The 20,227-nt window shown below is 47.3% G+C and overlaps 1 protein-coding gene and 1 long non-coding RNA gene across 4 annotated transcripts in view; one reads left to right on the top strand and one right to left on the bottom strand.

Annotated features, from left to right (window-relative positions):
- LOC104006548 (uncharacterized) overlaps positions 1–11,293 on the top strand; it is a 30,265-nt gene extending 18,972 nt beyond the window's left edge. The window contains exon 2 of the long non-coding RNA XR_001712553.4: positions 10,848–11,293. This is a non-coding gene — a long non-coding RNA (uncharacterized LOC104006548). The remainder of the gene's footprint in view (positions 1–10,847) is intronic.
- The window catches only part of EMC1 (ER membrane protein complex subunit 1), a 32,630-nt gene that overhangs the window by 10,489 nt on the left and 1,914 nt on the right, over positions 1–20,227 (bottom strand). The window contains exons 2-17 of one of the 3 annotated variants that reach the window (XM_001162981.6): positions 15,488–15,612; positions 14,534–14,599; positions 14,198–14,291; positions 12,929–13,057; positions 11,607–11,733; positions 10,888–11,037; positions 10,409–10,576; positions 9,822–9,893; positions 9,386–9,448; positions 8,608–8,730; positions 7,700–7,796; positions 5,694–5,816; positions 3,503–3,702; positions 3,191–3,340; positions 1,827–1,988; positions 1,410–1,529 (exon numbers count right to left, since the gene is read on the bottom strand). In XM_001162981.6, coding sequence (XP_001162981.2) covers positions 1,410–1,529; positions 1,827–1,988; positions 3,191–3,340; positions 3,503–3,702; positions 5,694–5,816; positions 7,700–7,796; positions 8,608–8,730; positions 9,386–9,448; positions 9,822–9,893; positions 10,409–10,576; positions 10,888–11,037; positions 11,607–11,733; positions 12,929–13,057; positions 14,198–14,291; positions 14,534–14,599; positions 15,488–15,612 — 1,969 coding nt within the window. The remainder of the gene's footprint in view (positions 1–1,409; positions 1,530–1,826; positions 1,989–3,190; positions 3,341–3,502; positions 3,703–5,693; positions 5,817–7,699; positions 7,797–8,607; positions 8,731–9,385; positions 9,449–9,821; positions 9,894–10,408; positions 10,577–10,887; positions 11,038–11,606; positions 11,734–12,928; positions 13,058–14,197; positions 14,292–14,533; positions 14,600–15,487; positions 15,613–20,227) is intronic. The other 2 variants (XM_009449585.3, XM_024354778.3) reach the window with 2 other exon arrangements.

The following is a 20,227-nucleotide window of genomic DNA, read 5'->3' as shown; positions in this document are numbered from 1 at the left end:
CTGGCTCACTTCCCACAGACAGCTCTGCCTCCTTTGTCTTCCTTGGTCATTGTTCACTCAGATGATGTCCTCAGGACTCCAGATTCATGACACCCACACTCCAGTTCACTCCCCTGAATCTACAAAACTGTCTCTTTCAAGGTCCTCTTTTTATTAACTCAGAAGGATGATTTTATTTATTTATTTTTTTCATTCACAAGGGTAAAGGATGTGTCTTCTGGGCAGACCATTTCTAGTGCTGTTTATGCTAAGGTTAGCTGTTACAAATGTCACAAAAGGGCGCTGCATTTTCAAAACAACAGCACCTCCAACTCAGATGGCATTTACCATGTGCCAGGCAGTTTTATGTGATTTATGTGTTGAATTCTCACAACAACCTTATGAGACAGGTACTTATCACCTTATTTTACAGATAAGAAAATAGAAGACCAGAGCCCAAGGTCACAAAGTTAGTAAGTGACAAACCTAGACTTCCAATCCAGCAAATTGGTTAAACTCTATGCCTCTCAAAAGGCCTTACAGGACAGGATGGGAGAGCTGTTTGTGAGTACACACCACAGAATACTTCTCCAAACAGTCCTGCTAACAAGGCCATGCCAGCCCCTCGTGAACTTCAGAGCTGGACTTCACAGCCAGCGTGTATTACTGTTTACAAGAGTTGGTCTCAAGTATGTGAGGATTAAAGCAAACTGACCCCCTTTCTAGAAATAAAATTCAAAGCACACATTCCATCACGAGTTGGTCAACATCATCTTCATATAAAAGTACAATTTATTACTCAACCCACATTCCTACCTTCTACCCTCCCAAGAATGGAAAAAAAGTCCCATCTCTCTGCTATAGAAAAAGAATGGGGCCAGGTGCGGTGGCTCACGCCTGTAATCCCAGCACTTTGGGAGGCTGAGGCAGGTGGATCACAAGGTCAGGAGTTTGAGACCATCCTGGCCAACACAGTGAAGCCCTGTCTCTACTAAAAATACAAAAAATTAGCCCGGCGTGGTGGTGCACGCCTGTAATCCCAGCTACTTGGGTGTCTGAGGCAGGAGAATCGCTTGAACCAAGGAGACAGAGGTTGCAGTGAGCCGAGATCGCGCCACTGCACTCCAGCCCGGGCGACAACGCAAGACTCCGTCTCAAAAAAAAAAAGAAAAAGAATGTGGAATGAAAGCTCCACAAGGGCAGAGATTTGGTCTACTGTGCACCACTCCATCCACAGCACCTAGAACCGTATCTGCCATGTAGTAGCTGCCCAACAAATATGAACAAATGATTGACTTTGTATCAGACATCAGGATTATGCTCATCTAAGTTTACAGTAGAATGAGTAGCATAATTCACTTCTTAGCCAAATGGCCAGGAAACACCCGCATCTCATCCACAAAGGGTTGTGCCAGGACACGCCTTCCTACCTTTCGAAGCCGATATCCACACAGCCGTCCCTGCTCTGCATCCACCAAATAGAAGAAGATGGAAGGGGCAAGCTCATGTAGCTGTCGCAAGACATTCCGAGTGGCTGGAAAAGCTGTGACCTTGAAAAACCCAGAGATCCCAAGGAACGAGTTAGGAAATTTCCCCATCAAAGAGAGCCTTAAGAATAAAACAGCAAATCAGTTGATTTGAACTCAGTTTAGGGTTTACATTCAGTTCTGTTAAGAACCTGAGTTTTCACAAATGCAGACACAGCCATCATTTCTCTTCGGGATGGCCTTAGAGCCCAAACATGTGCTGGGTGCAGAGAGCACTCCATCTCCGGGCCGCTGTGTTTGACCACCTGGCCCCAAACCCGACTCCGCTAGCATGTTCTCCATCCCCTCTGAAGACAGTACCTTGTATTCATCATCTATCAACAGCAACACCTTGGCGTAGTCTTGATCCATGACTGGGAGAAGCAAGGACTGCAAGATGGGGCGCTTCAGCACTGGGGGAGCCACCTGACTCCACTTCCCAAAAATGGGATTGAAGACATACAGAGAACTCATTCCCGACTCCTAAAATGAGCAAACTGTCAGGCTCCACCAACAAGAAAAGACTGCAAATCCTAGGGATAGACCTGAAGAGCTGGGACTCCAGCTCAACAACTGTGGGGGTTCCCTAGTCTTTGCCCTCTTTGTGGAAAATAAGTTCTTGGCTGTAGGTGAATAGTCCCCTAGGCTAACGTCACAAAGAAAAAAGTCAAACTGTCTCTGCCAGTTCTTTTTCGTTTGAGACAGGGTCTCACTCTATCACCCAAGCTGGAAGTACAGTGGCATGATCAAGGCTCACTGCAACCTCTGCATCCCAGGTTCAAGTGATCCTCCCACCTCAACCTCCCAAGTAGCTGGGAATACAGGCACAAACCACCACACGTGGCTAATTCTGTTTTTATTTTTTGTAGGGATGGGGTTTCACCATGTTGCCCAGGCTGGTCTCGAACTCCTGGACTCAAGCAATCCGCCCTCCTTGGCCTCCCAAAGTGCTGAGATTATAGGCGTGAGCCACCGCGCCTGGCTGCTCTGCCAGTTCTAACCAAGAACTAATAAAAAAGTCAAGTAACAATTCAGCAACCTGGCCGGGCGTGGTGGCTCACACCTGTAATCCCAGCACTTTGGGAGGCCGAGGCAGGTGGATCATCTAAGGTCAGGAGTTTGAGACCAGCCTGGCCAACATGGTGAGACCCCGTCTCTACTAAACATACAAAAATTAGCCGGGCATGATGGCGTGCGCCTGTAATCCCAGCTACTCGGGAGGCTGCGGCACAAGAATTGCTTGAACCTGGGAGGTGGAGGCTGCAGTGAGCCGAGATCGCACCAGGCAGCCATTCCAGGAAAGTGTCTACCAAGCCCGCCTTCTATGCTAGAATGAATACACAAAAATCCATTCTAATTCTGGGAAGACACAAAAATATCTTTGTGTCCTGCTCTTCCTCAAAGAGAGAAGAGAAAATAGCCACTCAGCGACCAACAGCCAATGTTTAGAAAAGAGGAGAGCTGGCTCCCTATATAGCTGGTGAAGTCACACCCACTTTCTAAACAATTCCACGCCAGTGCTGGATGGTTCCTCCACCCATGCATGAAACCAGAAGAAACAGAGTTCTAACCCCTGAATGTTCCTCATTAACTCACACAATTCCAAGGGCCTAGGAGCAATTTAAGTTACAAAATAGCAAAAAAGCCACACTGAGTCTGGCTCAAGTCAGAGCTGGATGCCTCACCTTGTCCTTCACCAGCAGGGTGCACTGTGGGGGATGGGGGAAATGAGCAGTAGTTCTCTGGACCATCAGTTTAAAGGAGGAGTCTGGCTTGACATTGGGTAGATACTGTTTCCACAGGATGGTGCCAGAGCTGCTCTCAATGCCAAAAAGCTGCAAGATAAACAAATACTTGGCTCACTACTAGAAAGAGAAACCAAAGAACTGAGTCTGTCCTTGAAAACTAGAACCAGTGTTATCCCTCACTGAAGGCTTTTTGTTCCTCACCCTCAGAATTTGAAAAGGTTCAGTAACTGGAGCTTAAACCCCACTCACCTTGCCTGAGGCTGTTACCATCACCATCATCTTCTGGAGGTTGAATTCATCTCTGGCCAGGGTGTCAATGTTGATCTCATTCTTAATCTGACTCCGGGGCTTCCGAGCATCATAAAACATTTTCCAGAGGTGGGAAGTCCATGCTTGCAGCAGGATAAGCTGAGACGAGAGGCGTTTCAGGAACATCCCCAGCAAGCCATCTGGTGTAAAGGAAAAGTAACATACTCTACATCAGACTAGGGGTCCAGAAGGAGGTACATGATTTTCCTAATGAGGGATCTCTGCCTCTCCTCTGGAGCGATAAAGTCCACACTCTAGGCCACAAGCCCAAAGGGCAGTCCTGTATCTGATGCCCATAGTCTCACACTCAGGTGAGGCTCATGCAGGAGCTTCCAAAAACTGCTTAACTGGCTCTTACAACTAAACCCAGCTGGAATCTTGGAATAGGAGACTAAGAGGTCAGGGATCAGGCATGCAGGAGACAGCCATGCTGTGAATGTCTCCACCACAGCCCCACATCCAAGATGCTAAAGGAAGGTTTCTGGGTGCCATGACAAAGCCAGAAGAGGTATGAGTGTGGGGGTGGAGGGTGCAGGTCAGTGAATGTGTATCATGAGCAGGTACTTCCATCTCCCACTGCTTCATTCCTACTTTGTCAGCTGTTTAACCTGCACCCAACAGACGTACTTGCAACGAGTTCCCAGGACCATCATTCACTCTTTCCCTGATTCCGTCAATGAAGCCACTGCCCTCCAAATCTCCTCCATTGGAGACCACAGATTTGTAAACAGATGCAAGGAAGCAAGGTAAAGAGCATGGTCTCTGGAATCTAGCAGGCCCAGATTAAGATCCCAGCTTCACCACTCACTGCGGGGCAACACTGAGAAATGTACTTCACCTTTTTGCTTCTGGTTCCTCATCTGTAAAGTGGCATGTAACCCACTGGACTGTTGCAAAATTACATCATACGATGTACATAAAGGATTTAGCGTGGTGCCTGGTACATGGTAATAACTCACTAAAAAAGGAGCAGAACCTCTGCTTATCTTATTTTCCACCCACCTCTGCTCAAGGAAGAGAAGTGAGAAGCAACAGGACAACTCACAAGCATGGCAGTCAACACACACACACCCCCCTCAAGGATGTACCTCATTGGCCCAAGTTAGGAAGAAAAACAATTAACCAAAAGCTAGCCATGTGAGCAGGCAACGAGCAACAAGGCAGCAAGAAGCAGGTTTTACCTTGAATTGCTGGATCCAGGCAGCAGAAATAAACAGTAAAGTCAAATTAATCCTCAGCTTAAGAAAATGTGCATTGCCTAGCAGAGTGCCTGGTCCAGAGCAGGCCCTCAACAGCTATCCGATGGAGGGCTGGATGAATGGACAGAAGAGAGAGGGTGGGGGGCAGGACTGAATCAGAGCAGAGTGAATCAAGTTCATCCTGGCAGTTGGGAGCATGGCCAGCTTTAGAGGGCACTGGGCTGTTTCCACAATACCCAGATCAACCCAATCGTGTCTCCAGACAGATATGGCTGCTGCTTTAGGGACAATGAGTATAAGGTGCCTGGCAAATTTTTAGTACACAGGCAATGGTGGCTATTACAATACCAAGTTAAGACTTTATTCCCCTCAGGCGCAGCAGCTCACGCCTGTAATCCCCAACACTTTGGGAGGCCAGAGCTGGCAGATCATGAGGTCAGGAGTTTGAGACCAGCCTGACCAACATGCTGAAACCCTGTCGCTACTAAAAATACAAAAATTAACCGGGCATGGTGGCGCATGCCTGTAATCCCAGCTACTCAGGAGGCTGAGGCAGGAGAGCTGCTTGAACCTGGGAGGCAGAGGTTGCAGTGAGCCAAGATCGCGCCACTGCACTCCAGCCTGGGTGACAGAGCGAGACTCTTGTCTCAAAAAAAGAAAAAAAAAAAGACTTTTTTCCCTCAGCTTTCCCTAGAGGGATTTTTCCCTAGCTTTCCCTAGAAGGATTCACAGTTCATTCTTTCACAGAAAAGAATGGTTTCATAAACCATATGGCCATGAATGCACCGGAACCTCATCACAGAGCTCGTTCAGAAAAGACTAGCAATCTGCCAAGCCTAGGAAGCCAGAGATGCATGATACAGTGTCTCTTGTGGTCATTTCCAGACTGGCCCCTCCAGCAACTCTGCAGCTCCAACCTCTTAGGTTCATACCTGCCTTTTTGCCAAATTCTCCTTCCAGCTCGGCCTGTGCCCCAGTCAGGGGGAGGTCCACCATCTCTAGGCACACCACTTCTGCCAGGGACTCCTCGCGGCTCCACAGCACCACCTTCCCTGCTACAGGAAACATTTTTACAAAGCTAAGCCTGGGGCTGGGCACAGTGGCTCATGCCTGTAATCCCAGCACTTTGGGAGGCCAAGGTGGGTGAATCTCTTGAGCCCAGGAATTTGAGACCAGCCTGGACAACAGGGCAAAACCTTATCTCAACAAAAAATAAATATCAGGGCTGGGCACGGTGGCTCACGCCTGTAATCCCAGCACTTTGGGAGGCCAAGGCGGGCAGATCACAAGGTCAGGAGATCGAGACCATCCTGGCTAACATGGTGAAACCCCTCTCTACTAAAAATACAAAAAATTAGCCAGGCGTGATGGTGGGCGCCTGTAGTTCCAGCTACTCGGGAGGCTGAGGCAAGAGAATGGCGTGAACCCGGGAGGTGGAGGTTGCAGTGAGCCAAGATCGTGCCATTGCACTCCAGCCTGGGCGACACAGCGAGACTCCGTCTCGAAATAAAATAAAATAAAATAAAAATAAATAAATATCAAAAAATTAGCCAAGCATGGTGGCGAGCGCCTGTAGTCACAGCTACTTAGGAGGCTGAGATAGGAAGATCACTTGAGCCCAGGAGATTGAGGCTGCAGTGAGCTATGATCATGCCACTGTACTCCAGACTGGGCAACAGTGAGACCTTGTCTCAAAAAATAAATAAATAAATAAACAAAAGCTAAGCCTGTCTCCCAGATTTTCTAGAGAGACTCTTCTCGCTGACTCAGGGATTACTACAAGCTCTTGCATAAAAGGAGAAATGGCAGAGCAAGGGGCTGGAATCAATAGGTCAAGGGAGGAAAGTTCTGTATCCCACCGAGAAGGCCAAGTTATTCTTCAAAAGCAGGTAACGGGGCCGGGCATAGTGGCTCATGCCTGTAATCCCAGCACTTTGGGAGGCCAAGGCGGGCAGATCACCTGAGGTTAGGAGCTTGAGACCAGCCTGGGCCAACATGGTGAAACCCTGTCTCTTACTAAAAATACAAAATTAGCGCCTGTAATCCCAGCTACTCAGGAGGCTGAGGCAGGAGAATCGCTTGAACCAGGAGGCAGAAGTTGCAAAGAGCTGAGATTACACCATTCCACTCCAGCCTGGGCAACAAGAGCAAAACTCTGTCTCAAAAAAGAAAAAAAGAGCCAGGCACGGTGGCTCACACCTGTAATCCCAGCACTTTGGGAGGCCGAGGCAGGTGGATCACCTGAGGTCAGGAGTTTGAGACCAGCCTGACAAACATGTGAAACCCCATCTCTACTAAAAATACAAAATTAGCCAGGCGTGGTGGTGCATGCCTGTAATCCCAGCTACTTGGGAGGCTGAGGCAGGAGAATCACTTAAACCTGGGAGGCAGAGGTTGCAGTGAGCTGAGATCATGCCACTGTACTCCAGCAGTCTGAGCAACAAGAGCAAAACTCCGTCTCAAAAAAAAAAAAAAAAGCAGGTGACAGGCTAGGCACGGTGGCTCACACCTGTAATCCCAGCACTTTGGGAGGCCGAGGCAGGCGGATCACTTGAGGTCAGGAATTCGAGACCAGCCTGGCCAACATGGGGAAACCCTGTCTCTACTGAAAATACAAAAATTAGCTGGTCGTGGTGGCGCATGCCTGTAATCCCAGCTACTCAGGAGGCTGAGGCAGGAGAATCGCTTGAATCCGAAAGGTGGAGATTGCAGTGGGCCGAGATCATGCCACTGCACTCCAGCCTGGGCAAGAGAGCAAGACTCTATCTCAAATAAAAAAAAAAAAAAAACAGGTGACATTTGGCTATGAATGAAACACTCAGGGCACACTCCACTTGAATCTCTTCCAGAAACCTGCAGCCTCCCAAAAAACAGTCTGATTGGAACACATTGGAAGGCCTGGGGAAATAAAAAAATGGGTTGAATGAGGTCTACTTACCCAACTGCTGCAGGAAAAGTAGCAGATGATCCTCCGTCTGCACCAAAGCCCGGTAGCCCACTGAGTCATCCTTCTTCAAGAACACCTGGATATACAGCTATAAGCCACAGTCAAGACCGGTGTAGTCAGTGAGGATCCAAATGCCTCTGAGAGCACCAGACCCCAAGATCCAAATGCCTCTGAGAGCACCAGACCCCAAGAGTCAAAGCCTGGACTTAACAGAGGTACAGGCCATAGCATTATTTGATGTCTAAACAACGTAGCTATTATGTGGATGCCAGTAAGTGATACATATTCTTAGGAGCCAACATAATGATGCTGGGGTCTCCCAGACCTTTCCATGGAAGAACTTGAGTACTCCACGGGTACCACGCCATTCATCCATGCTCTAATCACACCCCACAAAGTGAGCAGGAGGCCGGGATTAGACTTTCTGCTTTAGAAACGAAGAAGCCACAGCCCAAGCAGCTGAGGAACACAACCAGATGCACACAGAGGCAATACTGGGTAGTGATGAGGAGTCCAGGCTGTGGGGTTAGACCTGAATCTGAACCGCAGTGACACCTCTTACTGGCTCCGTGACTCTGGCTATGGTACTCGATCCCACCAGGCCACAGAATCATTTTAAAACCAGGTCAGGAACAACCGCTTCACGAGAGTGTTCGGAGGGTTAAATCAATTAATGTGTAAGTTAAAAGCTTAGAACAGTCCCTGGTGCACAATGATGAGCTGACATAAATAATACCTGCCTTTACTGTGACTTCTAACAAGTCAGTGGCTCAGAGAGCACTAGAACACACATTCAGAGAGCCTAATCCAAGCCCCATGGCTAAGACCTGGCCCTGAGGAAAGGAAGCCATGTGCTGAGAAGCCCACAGGACAGTCTGCAAAGAAAGGCTCTGCCTTACCCGCTCAGGCCGAGTGCCACTCTGTTCCAGGCTAAATGTAATCGTGGTGTCCAGCAGCCGCCGACCTGTCTCCACGAGGTATAGGTTAATGGTGTAGGTCTGATTGAAGCAAGCCAGAGAGTCCTAGGAGTACAGACAGCACGTGTCAACTACAGGTATCCCCCGAAAGCAAAGCCCACCAAAGGAAGTCCAAAGATTGGGGGCAAATACCCTAGAGAAGGAGCCAGGCCAGAAGGGGAAATATATGCAAAGGAGAATAAAAGAGAAAAGCAAGCTAAATCCTAAGGCAGAAATAAGGTGCCTGAGTAAATAAATGAAATTACAACTACCATACTTGTCTTGGAAGCCAGTACAGAGTAGCAGAGACTTCTGAGAGAGAGGTAGGGCTGAGCAAGGTAAGACTGAGCAAGACAGGAGGCAGGGAAACGCTTAGATGGAAGCGGCAGCAGGAACCTATGCCTCCAGCCAGGGGCTCATGCCTCTGCTACAGGGTAACTGCACAGAGTACTACTCAACTGTGCCAGCCAGGATCCCAAAAGAAATGGGGACGCTGAGGCCCAGAGGAGAAAGTGGCTAGAAACAGACTCTAGGGATTCTACCTCCTAATCTCCCGGTAAAATGAGATTAAGAGAAACATCATTTAATTTACAGTACTTAGGAAACCCCATTTGAAGCTGGGAACTCTAGGACCTGCTCCTAACCAAAGCTCTTCCCCCAACTCTCTTTGGTGGCCTCCTGCGTCTCTAGGTCTGGCATACTGCCCAGTGCCACACCCTACCTTTGAACTAGACTTCTCCGAAAAGCTCCCCATTGACCCGTCTTCAGAATTGCTAGTTTTCTGCTATGAGAAAGAGAAGGACAGGAGAAAATTCAGCCAAAGGGTCACTTCCCAGTCACTGAAATGAAGCTTTTGTTTTTGTCTTCTTAGCACTTGAGAGAAGACAAAGCTCATTTCTCACCCCTGCCCACAAAGCCTATTCAACCCTTAATAGCCCCATATGAAAGTAAGGTCATCACATTAGGGTCTCGTTCCTGGGGAGAAATGGGGTGTGCAGAAAGCTCTATAGGTGAGGCAAGACCTCACTTCTCAACAGCCTCCTGCCCCCTGGGTTCAAACTGACCAGGTCAATGTGCCCAGACTTCTGATTTTCAGGGTTCCTAGTGGAGACCAGGAAGGAAAATCCCAAGTGCTGACTGTTGTTCTCAATACTCACCACTTCATTCCGACAGGCCATGACTGCAGCCACCGTCTTCTCCCCAGTGGTGGCAAAGCTCACTAGGGCAGTCTGGGGGAAAAGCAAGGCATCAGCTCCTAAATGGGACCAGTACTAGCCAGCTGCCTTACAGAGGGTCACCTCTCCAGGGAAGGCCCTTGGCCTTAGAGTTGAAAGTGCTCCCCACTTCGGAGAAGAATGGTCAGGCATTTAAGAGCAGAGGGAGGCCTCAGTTGCATCTACAGCTGAAAACAGAACTCTCCCTACCTCCAACGCAGGCACAGGTCAATCTTAAATCCCATGCTGCTTGTTCTTACTATCTACAGGGAAGCTCTCATTTATGTCCCCATATTTCCTTTGGACTAAGGAAGGCACTAGTTTTGCTCTAAAGATCCTTTGTAATACTCAGGAGGAAATATACCATTTCTATGGTAAGGCTACCTACCCCCTCTCAAACCACTTATGGGAAGGTGTCATCAATCTTGGGCCTAAGAGCAAACGTTTCCAGATTCAAAAGCACTGCCTTCTAGCATCCATGTCTTGGAGAGATCTCCTGAATCCTAGCAAACCATGTTGCCTGCAGTTACCTGTGGGAAGTTTTTAAGCAAACTCAGGGTTCCATAATGGTACTGCAGCAGAGCATAGTGGCTTGGGGACAAGTGCAGGAAGAACTGGGCCCGGGAAGCGTCCACTGGGTTGGGCTGGGTAGGCAGGACCCGGGGTTGGAATCCACTTCCAAATTCTAAGTCGAGAGACTGGAAGGCAAGAAGGAGGAGGATTATGGCTAACAGCTGACGACTCCCTGACCCATCCCAGGCTCACAACCTCTGCCCTACTTTGCCGGGGGAAGTAACTGGGCCATGGCAGGTGGCTCCAAATGCTCCAGTTCAAGTTCCCCAAAGGGGAAAGTGACCGATTTCCTCTTACACCAGTTCAGCCAGAGGCCTGAATGGCTTCCACTGCTCAGGAAGAGTCTAGGAGAAAGACCCTCCAGGGGAATCATGCCAAACTTTCTACTCCCCGCAGGAAATGCCTCAGGCCAGGAGAAGCAGTGGCAGCCTCTCACCTGCAGTGGGATCTGTCTCAACTCCCATTCCGTCTCCAGAGCCAAAGTTTGGAGGGAACGTGAGCTCGGGTCAGGACACACCAGGACAGCCTCATCCACCACACCACAGGCTCCAGACAGGTGCTGCAGCCACAGAGTTGAAACCCTAACCTACAGAAAAGTCATCGTTAACAGGAAGCTCGTGAAAGATTTTTACATTTCCCTCTCAGCCCAACAGCAATATTGCTGCCAGCATCCCACTGGGGGTCCTAAGCTCAAAGGTTCTTCATGGTTGGTTGTATAGGAGTTCTTCCTGTCCCCTGAAACCCCACCCTCCAACCTCCTGAGAGCCTTCAAAGTTGGAAAAAATATCAGGATTTTCTTTCTGGTCACTGGAAAAATATATCCGATAATTTTAAATACCTGACACTTCAGAATCAGCACTTCTTTACTATATTTGCCATATGTGGTGTCCTACTGTGATTTCACAGCACTGTAAGATACTTACAGGCAGAGACTAGATCTATGTAATTTTTTAGCCACCCCAGAAGATAACACATGCAAATATGAGTACTTTAAATAGAGGCCTAATGGGAAGGCAGCTGGCAAGTGACCAGAATGAGGGAGCATAAGTAGCTTTTGCATCTGCCCAGCCAAGTTCCCTGTTCCCCAGTACAAAGAAATCTATCAAGTCTCCCCCAACCCCACCTTATTCACAGGCTCCTGTCACCCTCCTGTACCTGCTGAACAATCTCTCCATCTTCCACATTAAACTTGACAATGTTCACATGGCTGAAGGGAACAACTCCGAGGGCCCACACCACCCCAGAGCCGTAAGAATACACCATCTGGTAGTGGATGCTGTCACTAAGAGAGGGAAGAAGAAACCGCAGCGTCAGCTTTAAACCCAGGACAGGATTATCCTCAGGGGCTGCCAGGCCTCAGCCAGATGTCACAAACTAGTAATTCCCAAATAGGTTTTGTTTGGCTCACAGAGTTTGGGGGCTTTTGTTGTTGTTGTTCTTAATTTGAGTTAGTTGCCAACATTTAGAAGATATTATACTTCACAATCAGATTTCTAAATTTTCCTACAGTTAGAAGACGTGGCAACCTAAATACAGAGCACCAATCAGGTGGGTAAGGCTGCCCCCTCCAGGCAGGCCAGGCGCACTGCAGCTCCCATCCAGCCAGTGTTGCTCATGGATATTTCATAACCCGCCTCATAGCATTTTCTTTGTTGTATTTTTTTTTAGACAGCGTCTCACTCTGTCACCCAGGCTGCAGTACAGTGGTGCGATCACGGCTCACTGCAGCATCTACCTCCCGAGGCTCAGGTGATCCTCCCACCTCAGCCTCCCAAGTAGCCGGGATCACAAGCACGCAACACCATGCCCGGCTAATTTTTTGTACTTTTTGTAGAGATGGGGTTGCCCAGGCTGGTCTTGAACTCCTGAGCTCAAGTGATCTACCCACTTCAGGCTCCCAAAGTGCAGGGATTACAGGCGTGAGACACCATGCCAGGCCAGAATTTGAAGTTTTGAGTCCTGCTCTAAACTTTGAAAATGGCCACAGGGTGTCTAAGTAGATCCTTTTCTCTTGTTCCTTCTCTCTTGTTCCTTCCCAATTTCGATGCTTTCTACCAGCAGGACCTCGAGAAACCATTTCACACCTCACTCAGCCTACCCTGGGTCTTCTTGAGTTGTTCTAACTCTTAATATGAACGAAAGGCTCAGTCAGAACTAGAACTAGAACTAGAACTTGAACTAGAAGTCAGAAGGCACAAAGTACCATAACCATGAGCGAGTGAGTGGCTCCCGTAGCATGGCTCGCCCTAGCACCCCAGTTTGAGAGTGTTCTCCTCAGTGCAAAGGAAACTCCAGGCATACTCCGGAGTTTCACCCATACTCACAGCCTTCAAGATATTGTGAGTGCAACACACTCCATGCAACACCAACAAGAGATAGGCCTGGGTTAAAGCAAATGCTTCGGGTCCCTCGAGGAGAAAGAGGAGCTCCTAGAGAGTAGAACGAGGCAGCTATTGCCTGTGAGCAGGCAGGCTTACCTTTCTGGGAGATGTTCCACCCACTTGAGGTGCCCACTGGAGAGGTGATGGAGGGCAAGTGTAGTCTTCTTCAGGACTGCGATGTACCTTACAGACTCCTGCAGGCCAACCAGCCCAAGTGCCTGGAAACTGAGCACAAGTACAGGTTGAGAGCAGCCCACACCTGCAGAGCCTCAGGCTGGGAGAGACAGTCCAGAACAGTACCCACTGTTGCTTAGTGGGTAAGAAAACAGGCTTTGGGGTCAAACACAGCTGGATCCTAACCCTGGCTCTGCCTCTTGTTAGTCAACTTGAGATTCTGCACTTGCAACCATTTGGCCACACTACTTGCTTCCCTGAAACCATCTGTATCTCCTAAGGGCTGTTCCCTCCTTCCCCTGGGACTTCACAGCAACTGGACCTACCCTCTGCCACATATCCATGAGACAGTGCTGTCATTCCTGTGCTACCTGCCTGCCTCCCAATGGACAGCGGAATCCTCGATGACAGCAACTGTCTCACAGTCCCATGTGTTCTCATCGCCTGGGGCTCAGCACGTGTTTACCAAATGAATTACTATCAGAAAATGTATAAGCTAATACAAATGACCCTATCATTTGAACAACTTTAGGGGCCGGGCCCGGTGGCTCATGCCTGTAATCCCAACACTTTGAGAGGCTAAGGTGGGAGGATCACGGAGTCAGGAGTTCGAGACCAGCCTGGCCAACATGGTGAAACCCCGTCTCTACTAATAATACAAAAATTAGCCAGGCGTGGTTCACATGCCTATAATCCCAGCTACTGGAGAGGCTGAGGCACGAGAACTGCTTGAACCTGGGAGGTGAAGGTTGCCATAAGCCAAGATCACACCACTGCACTCTAGCCTGGGTGACAGAGTGAAACTATGTCTCAAAAAACTCAATAAATAAAAATAAACAACTTTAGCAAAGATGTTAACAATAGGTCAGGTTGTTCTTTAAACAAAACTAAACAGTGGAAGTTTTATATTATGTTCTTATATCTGGAACATTGCAAAACTCACGAATCACAGTGAAATTAAGAACAGCATTCATGCACAAGCGCAAACATTGCACCTAGAAACTCTGCATCTAACAGGCGCTCAATACATGTTGCCTGAGCAAGCATATCCACAATGGGTACTCAATGTCAATGGCTGGCTCTTCAGTGGTCCCTGGGAAAAAGCCAAAAGCCCAGAGTTGCTGTCTATGCAGATCTGTGTTCCGGTGAAGCCTTTAACTCAGTCAAGATAAAATCCAGTTTCTCCCCTACCTGCCACTGTCCAAGGTTATCTCCCAGTTCAGGCCCCCGATGTTAGTCTCCCAGGAACGCATGATTCGGCCTCCATTGGACACAGTGATCACATCTGGAAAAGAAAAGATCGTGGTGAAGTCATTTCCCACTTGCTCTGTCACCTCCTAGGGTCCCACTGTGAGCAGTGGCCTCACCTCTGATTTCTGGATGCAAATACATGTTAAACAGGTACCTGACCTTCACTGTCAGGAGTCCCGAGTCTCCTTTCCCTACCAGACCCTGTACAGATCAAGGAGCCAAGGAATGGGACAGGGAGCTGGCCGCACAATGGAGACATGGGAGGACTCTGCTTACCCTGTCCGTGCAGCAGCATGGCATCCACAGCCCCTTCTGCCGTGCCCTTGTCAACATGGCGCCACACTGAGAGACATGAAAGTTAGACGTTACTATGAACAAAAGGTAGAAACCCAGAAGACTAAGAAATAAATGAAGAGCTCTTCATTTGCACAGCAATGTCCAATTTTATTTCGAGGGAGTGAAGGAGTATAGCTAACTGGCAGTGATCCAGTCCCATTCACGGGGTAATGAGGGTAGAAGGGGTTAAGAGGGGCCACTACTGTCCAGGCCCCACTACCACCCCATCAAACATATAAACAAACAACATAAGATTAATAAAATCCATCCAATTCACAAGAAAAATAGTGATCATAAATTCTATTTCCCTTATTTTAGTGCCTAAAAACATCCGGCCAGTGTAGGTAATTAAGTGAGGGTATCTGAGAGTTTACTGCAAAGTAGAATAATGTGTTTTTTGCAGCAGCATCTTTTTTTTGAGACAAGGTCTTGCTCTATTGCCCAGGCTGGAGTGAACTGGCGTGATCACAGCTCACTGCAGCCTCAACCTGCTGGGCTCAAGCAATCCTCCCACCTCAGTCTCCCAAGTAGCTGGGAATCTAGGCACACGCCACCATGCCTGATTTTTTTAATTTTAGACATGGGGCCTCACTGTGATCCCCAGGCTGGTCTCGAACTCCTGAGCTCAAGTGTTCCTCCCGCCTGGGCTTGCAGCAATATCTTATTTAAGGACACTCAGGATTCAAGCTGAGAGAATAAACCGCAAAGGTCAGTTATAGGAACATAAAAATATTCAAAGATGGTAAGACTGAAAAAAAAAAAGTATCAGAATCCACTAGGAGAGGCATCTTTTGGCCAACATGTCCCTTATTCAGGAATCAGCCAGGCAGAGTTGGCAATGGTAAGTCTTTCATCCCTGAGGCAGCCAGTAGACACAGTTCTCAGTTCACTCACAGATCTCCCCAGTTCGGGAATTTAATGCTGCAATCACATTCTTCTCTGTGGCTACAACCAACTTCTTGGATCCAGGGGAAAATTCCAAGGAGGCAAACTTGACCTTCCCAACATATTGCTGTCTCCTGAGAAAAAAAGAGTACAGGGGACCGTAAGGAGCTAAAATCACCATTCCACAAAATGCTCCGGAAAAAAAAATCACAGGGCTATCACCATCACATTTATTTTAGGACATATAAGAAGTGTTTGTTAGCCAGGCGCAGTGGCTCACACCTGTAATCCCAACACTTTGGGAGGCCGAGGCGGGCGGATCACCTGAGGTCAGGAGTTCGAGACCAACCTGATCAACATGGAGAAACCCCATCTGTCTCTACGAAAAATACAAATTAGCTGGGCATGGTGGCGCATGCCTGTAATCCCAGCTACTCGGGAGGCTGAGGCAGGAGAATCGCTGGAACCCGGGAGGTGGAGGTTGCAGTGAGCTGAGATCGCGCCATTGCACTTCAGCCTGGGCAACAAGAGCAAAACTCCATCTCAAAAAAAAAAAAAAAAAAGAAGTGTTTGTTAGTGAAGAGCTCTGACCAAAAGCAAGATTTCCATTCAATGTAGTCAGATGCAAAGAGAGTAAGAGAAGAAAATTAGCTCCTAATAGATAATACTAACTCTTCCTTCTAAATGGAAGCACATATTTACCTTCAGATAAGTGACACCCAAAAGGGCACCTTACCTTTCTTTTTTTTTTTCTTTTTTTGAGACGAAGTCTCACTCTTGTCCCCCAGGCTGGAGTGCAATGGTGCAATCTCAGCTCACTGCAACCTCCACCTCCCAGGTTCAAGCGATTCTCCTACCTCAGCTTCCCGAGTAGCTGGGATTACAGGCACCTGCCACCACACCCGGCTAATTTTTTTGTATTTTTAGTAGACATGGGGTTTCACCATGTTGGCCAGGCTGGTCTCGAACTCCTGACCTCAAGTGATCCACCTGCCTCGGCCTTCCAAAGTGTTGGGATTAAAAGCGTGAGTCACCACGCCCGACTGAGATCACAGCACTTCTTAACAGCATAGAGCAAGCACCTCCTTTGTACTTGGTAGCCTACCGTGTGAGGCTAATAATTTTCTCGATTAGGATCGCTTGAGCCCAGGAGGTCGAGGCTGCAGTGAGCCGAGATCACACCATTGCACTCCAACCTGAGCAAGACTCTGTCTCAAAAAAATAAACAGGCCAGGCGCAGTGGCTCACGCCTATAATCCCAGCACTTTGGGAGGCCAAGGTGGGTGGATCATTTAAGATCAGGAGTTCGAGACCAGCTGGCCAACTTGGTGAGAACCCATCTCTACTAAAAATGCAAAAATTAGCTGGGCGTGGTGGCACGTGCCTGTCATCCCAACTACTCGGGAGGCTGAGGCAAAAGAATCGCTTGAACTCAGGAGGCAGAGGTTACAGTGATCCAAGATCGTGTCACTGAACTCCATCCTGGGCAACAGAGTGTGCCTCTGTCTCAAATAAATAAGTAAATAAAATACTGTTGTTTTATCTGGATATAAAAGTAATGCCTCCTTATTACAGAAAATGGGTGGGTGGGGGGAACACTTATAACAATTTAAAAATCTCCACCAGGCACGGTGGCTCACACCTGTAATCTCAGCACTTTGGAAGGTCCAGGCATGCCGATCACTTGAGGTCCGGAGTTTGAGACCAGCCTGGCCAACATGGTAAAACTCCGTCTCTTATAAAAGTACAAAAATTAGCTGGGCGTGATGGGCACCTATAATCCCAGCTACTTGGGAGGCTAAGGCAGGAAAATGGTTTGAACCCTGGAGGCGGAGGTTGCAGTGAGCCAAGATCATGCCACTGTACTCCAGCGTGGGTGACAGAGCAAGACTCTGTCTCAAAACAATAAAAAATAAATAAATAATAAAAATTTTAAAATGTAATATATCACTCTTCTGGATTGAATTGTATCCTCAAAAACTCCTGTGTTGAAACCCTATCCCCCAATGTTACAGTATTTGACGGCAAGGCCTTTAAAAATGTAATTATGTTTTAATAAAGTCAAAAGGGTGAGGCCTTAATCCAATAGAGGAAGAGACATTAGGGATGTGTAAGCACAGTAAAGACCATGTAAGGATACAGCAAGAAGGCAGCCTTTTGCAAGCCAATGAGCGAGGCCTCAGAGGAAACAAAACCTGCCAATGCCTTGATCTTGAATTTCCAGCCTCCAGAACTGTGAGAATATCAATTTCTATTGTTTAAGCCACCTAGTCTATGGTATTTCATTATAGCAGCCTGAGAAAACTAATACAACCACCACTATAGATACACTTTTTATTATTTGAGATGGGATCTCACTGTGCTGCCTAGGCTGGATTGAACTCCTGGGCTCAAGTAATACTCCCATCTCAGCCTCCCAAGTAGCTGGGATTTCAGGTGCATGCCATTGTGCCCAGCTTTGTACATATACTTTTAACATTTTACTATACAGTCATGCACTGCAAAACAATGTTTCGGTCAATGATTGATCGCATATACAGCATATACAGCGGTGGTCACACAAGAGTATAATGGAGCTGAAAAATTCCTATAACCTAGTAACATTGTAGCTGCCATAACATTGTAGTCGAATGCATTAATCACGTTTGCGGTGAAGGTGGTGTAAACAAACCCACTGTACTGCCAGCTGTATAAAAGTACAGCATATTCAATAATGTATACTACATAATACTTGACAATGATAATAAATGACTGTGTTACTGCTTTACGTATCTACTTTTTATGGTTAGAGTACTCCTTCTACTTATTAAAAGAAAATTAACTGTAAAATAGTCTCATGCAGGTGCTTCAAGAGGTATTCCAAGCTGGCCGCAGTGGCTCATGCCTATAATCCCAGCACTTTGGGAGGCGGAGGCGAGCAGATCACCTGAGGTCAGGAGTTCAAGAACAGCCTGGCCAACATGGTGAAACCCCATTTCTACTAAAAATACAAAAATTAGCCAGGCATAGTGGTGTGCACCACAGTCCCAGCTACTTGGGAGGCTGAGACATGAGAATCACTTGAACCCGGGAGGTGGAGGTTGTAGTGAGCTGAGATCATGCCACTGCACTCCAGGCTGAGCGACAGAGTAAGACTCTGTCCCAAAAAAAAAAGAGGTATTCCAGAAACAGGTATTGTTATCACAGATGACAGATACATGGGTGTTACTGCTCCTGAAAACCTGCCAGTAAGACAATATGTGGAGGTGGAAGACAGTGATATTGATGATCCTGACCCTATTTAGGCCCAGGCTAATGTGTTTGTGTCTTAGTTTGTTTTTTGTTTGCTTGTTTTTTGATATGCTCTTACTCTGTCACCCAGACTGGAGTACAGAGGCACCATCACAGCTCACTACAGCCACGACCTCCCAGGCTTAGGTGATCCTCCCACCTCAGCCTCCCGAGTAGCTGGGACTACAGGCACCCACCACCATGCCCGGCTAATTTTTGTATGCTTTGCAGAAATGGGGTTTCACCATATTGCCCAAGCTGTTTTTTGTTTTGTTTTGTTTTGTTTCTGAGATGGAGTCTCGCTCTGTTGCCAGGCTGAGTGCAGTGGCGTGATCTCAACTCACTGCAACCTCCGTCTCCCAGGTTCAAGTAATTCTCCTGCCTCAGCCTCCCAAGTAGCTGGGACTACAGGCGTGTGCCACCACGCCCAGCTAATTTTCATATTTTTAGGAGAGACGGGGTTTCACCATGTTGGCCACGATGGTCTTGACCTCTTGACTTCGTGATCCACCTGCCTCGGCCTCCCAAAGTGCTGGGATTATAGGCGTGAGCCACCACGCCCAGCCCCAAGCTGGTTTTGAACTCCTGGACTCAAGCCATCCACCCACCTCAGCCTCCCAAAGTGCTAGGATTACAGATGTTAGCCACTGCGCCTGGCCTGTGTCTTAGTTTTTAACAAAATAGTTTAAGACTGAAAAAAAAAATTTTAGTATTGTAGGAAAAAGCTTATAGAATAAAGATATAAGAAAAATATTATTAAGTCAGGCATGGTAGCATATGCCTGTAATCCCAGTTGCTAGGGAGGCTGAGGCAGGAGGCTTGCTTGAGTCCAGGAGTTCAATATCTGCCTGGGGAACATAGCAAGATCCCATGTCAAAAATAAATTTTAAAAATATATTTTTGTACAGCTGTAAAGTCTGTGTTTTATACTAAGTATTATTACAAAAGTCAAAAATTAAAAAAATAAAATGTTTGTAAAGTAAAAAAGTTACATTAAGCTAAGGTTAACTTATTATTGAAGAAATTTTATAAATTTAGTATAGTCTAAATGCACAGTATTTATAAAGTCCACAGTAGTGTACAGTAATGTCCTAAGCCTTTACATTTACTCACCAACCACTTACTAACCCCAGAACAACTCCTAGTTCTGCAAGATACATTCATGTTAAGTGCCCTATACCAGTGTACCATTTTTTATCTTTCATATCCTATTTTTACCATACATTTTCTATGTTTAGATACACAAATATTTACCATTGTCTTACAATTGCCTACAGTTTTCAGTACAGTAACATGCCGTACAGGTTTGTAGCCTAGGAAGAATAGGCTGTACCATATAGCCTAGGTGTGTAGTAGGCTAAACCATCTAGATTTACATAAGTACACGCTACAACGTTTGCACAAGAGGGCATTTCTCAGGATGTATTCCCATCATTAAGTGATGCATACCTGTATGTCTTCATTTATTTTTCAATCTGA

This window comes from Pan troglodytes, chromosome 1 (assembly GCF_028858775.2).
Source record: "Pan troglodytes isolate AG18354 chromosome 1, NHGRI_mPanTro3-v2.0_pri, whole genome shotgun sequence".
NCBI lineage: Eukaryota > Metazoa > Chordata > Mammalia > Primates > Hominidae > Pan > Pan troglodytes.
This window is presented reverse-complemented; position numbering and strand designations above follow the sequence as displayed.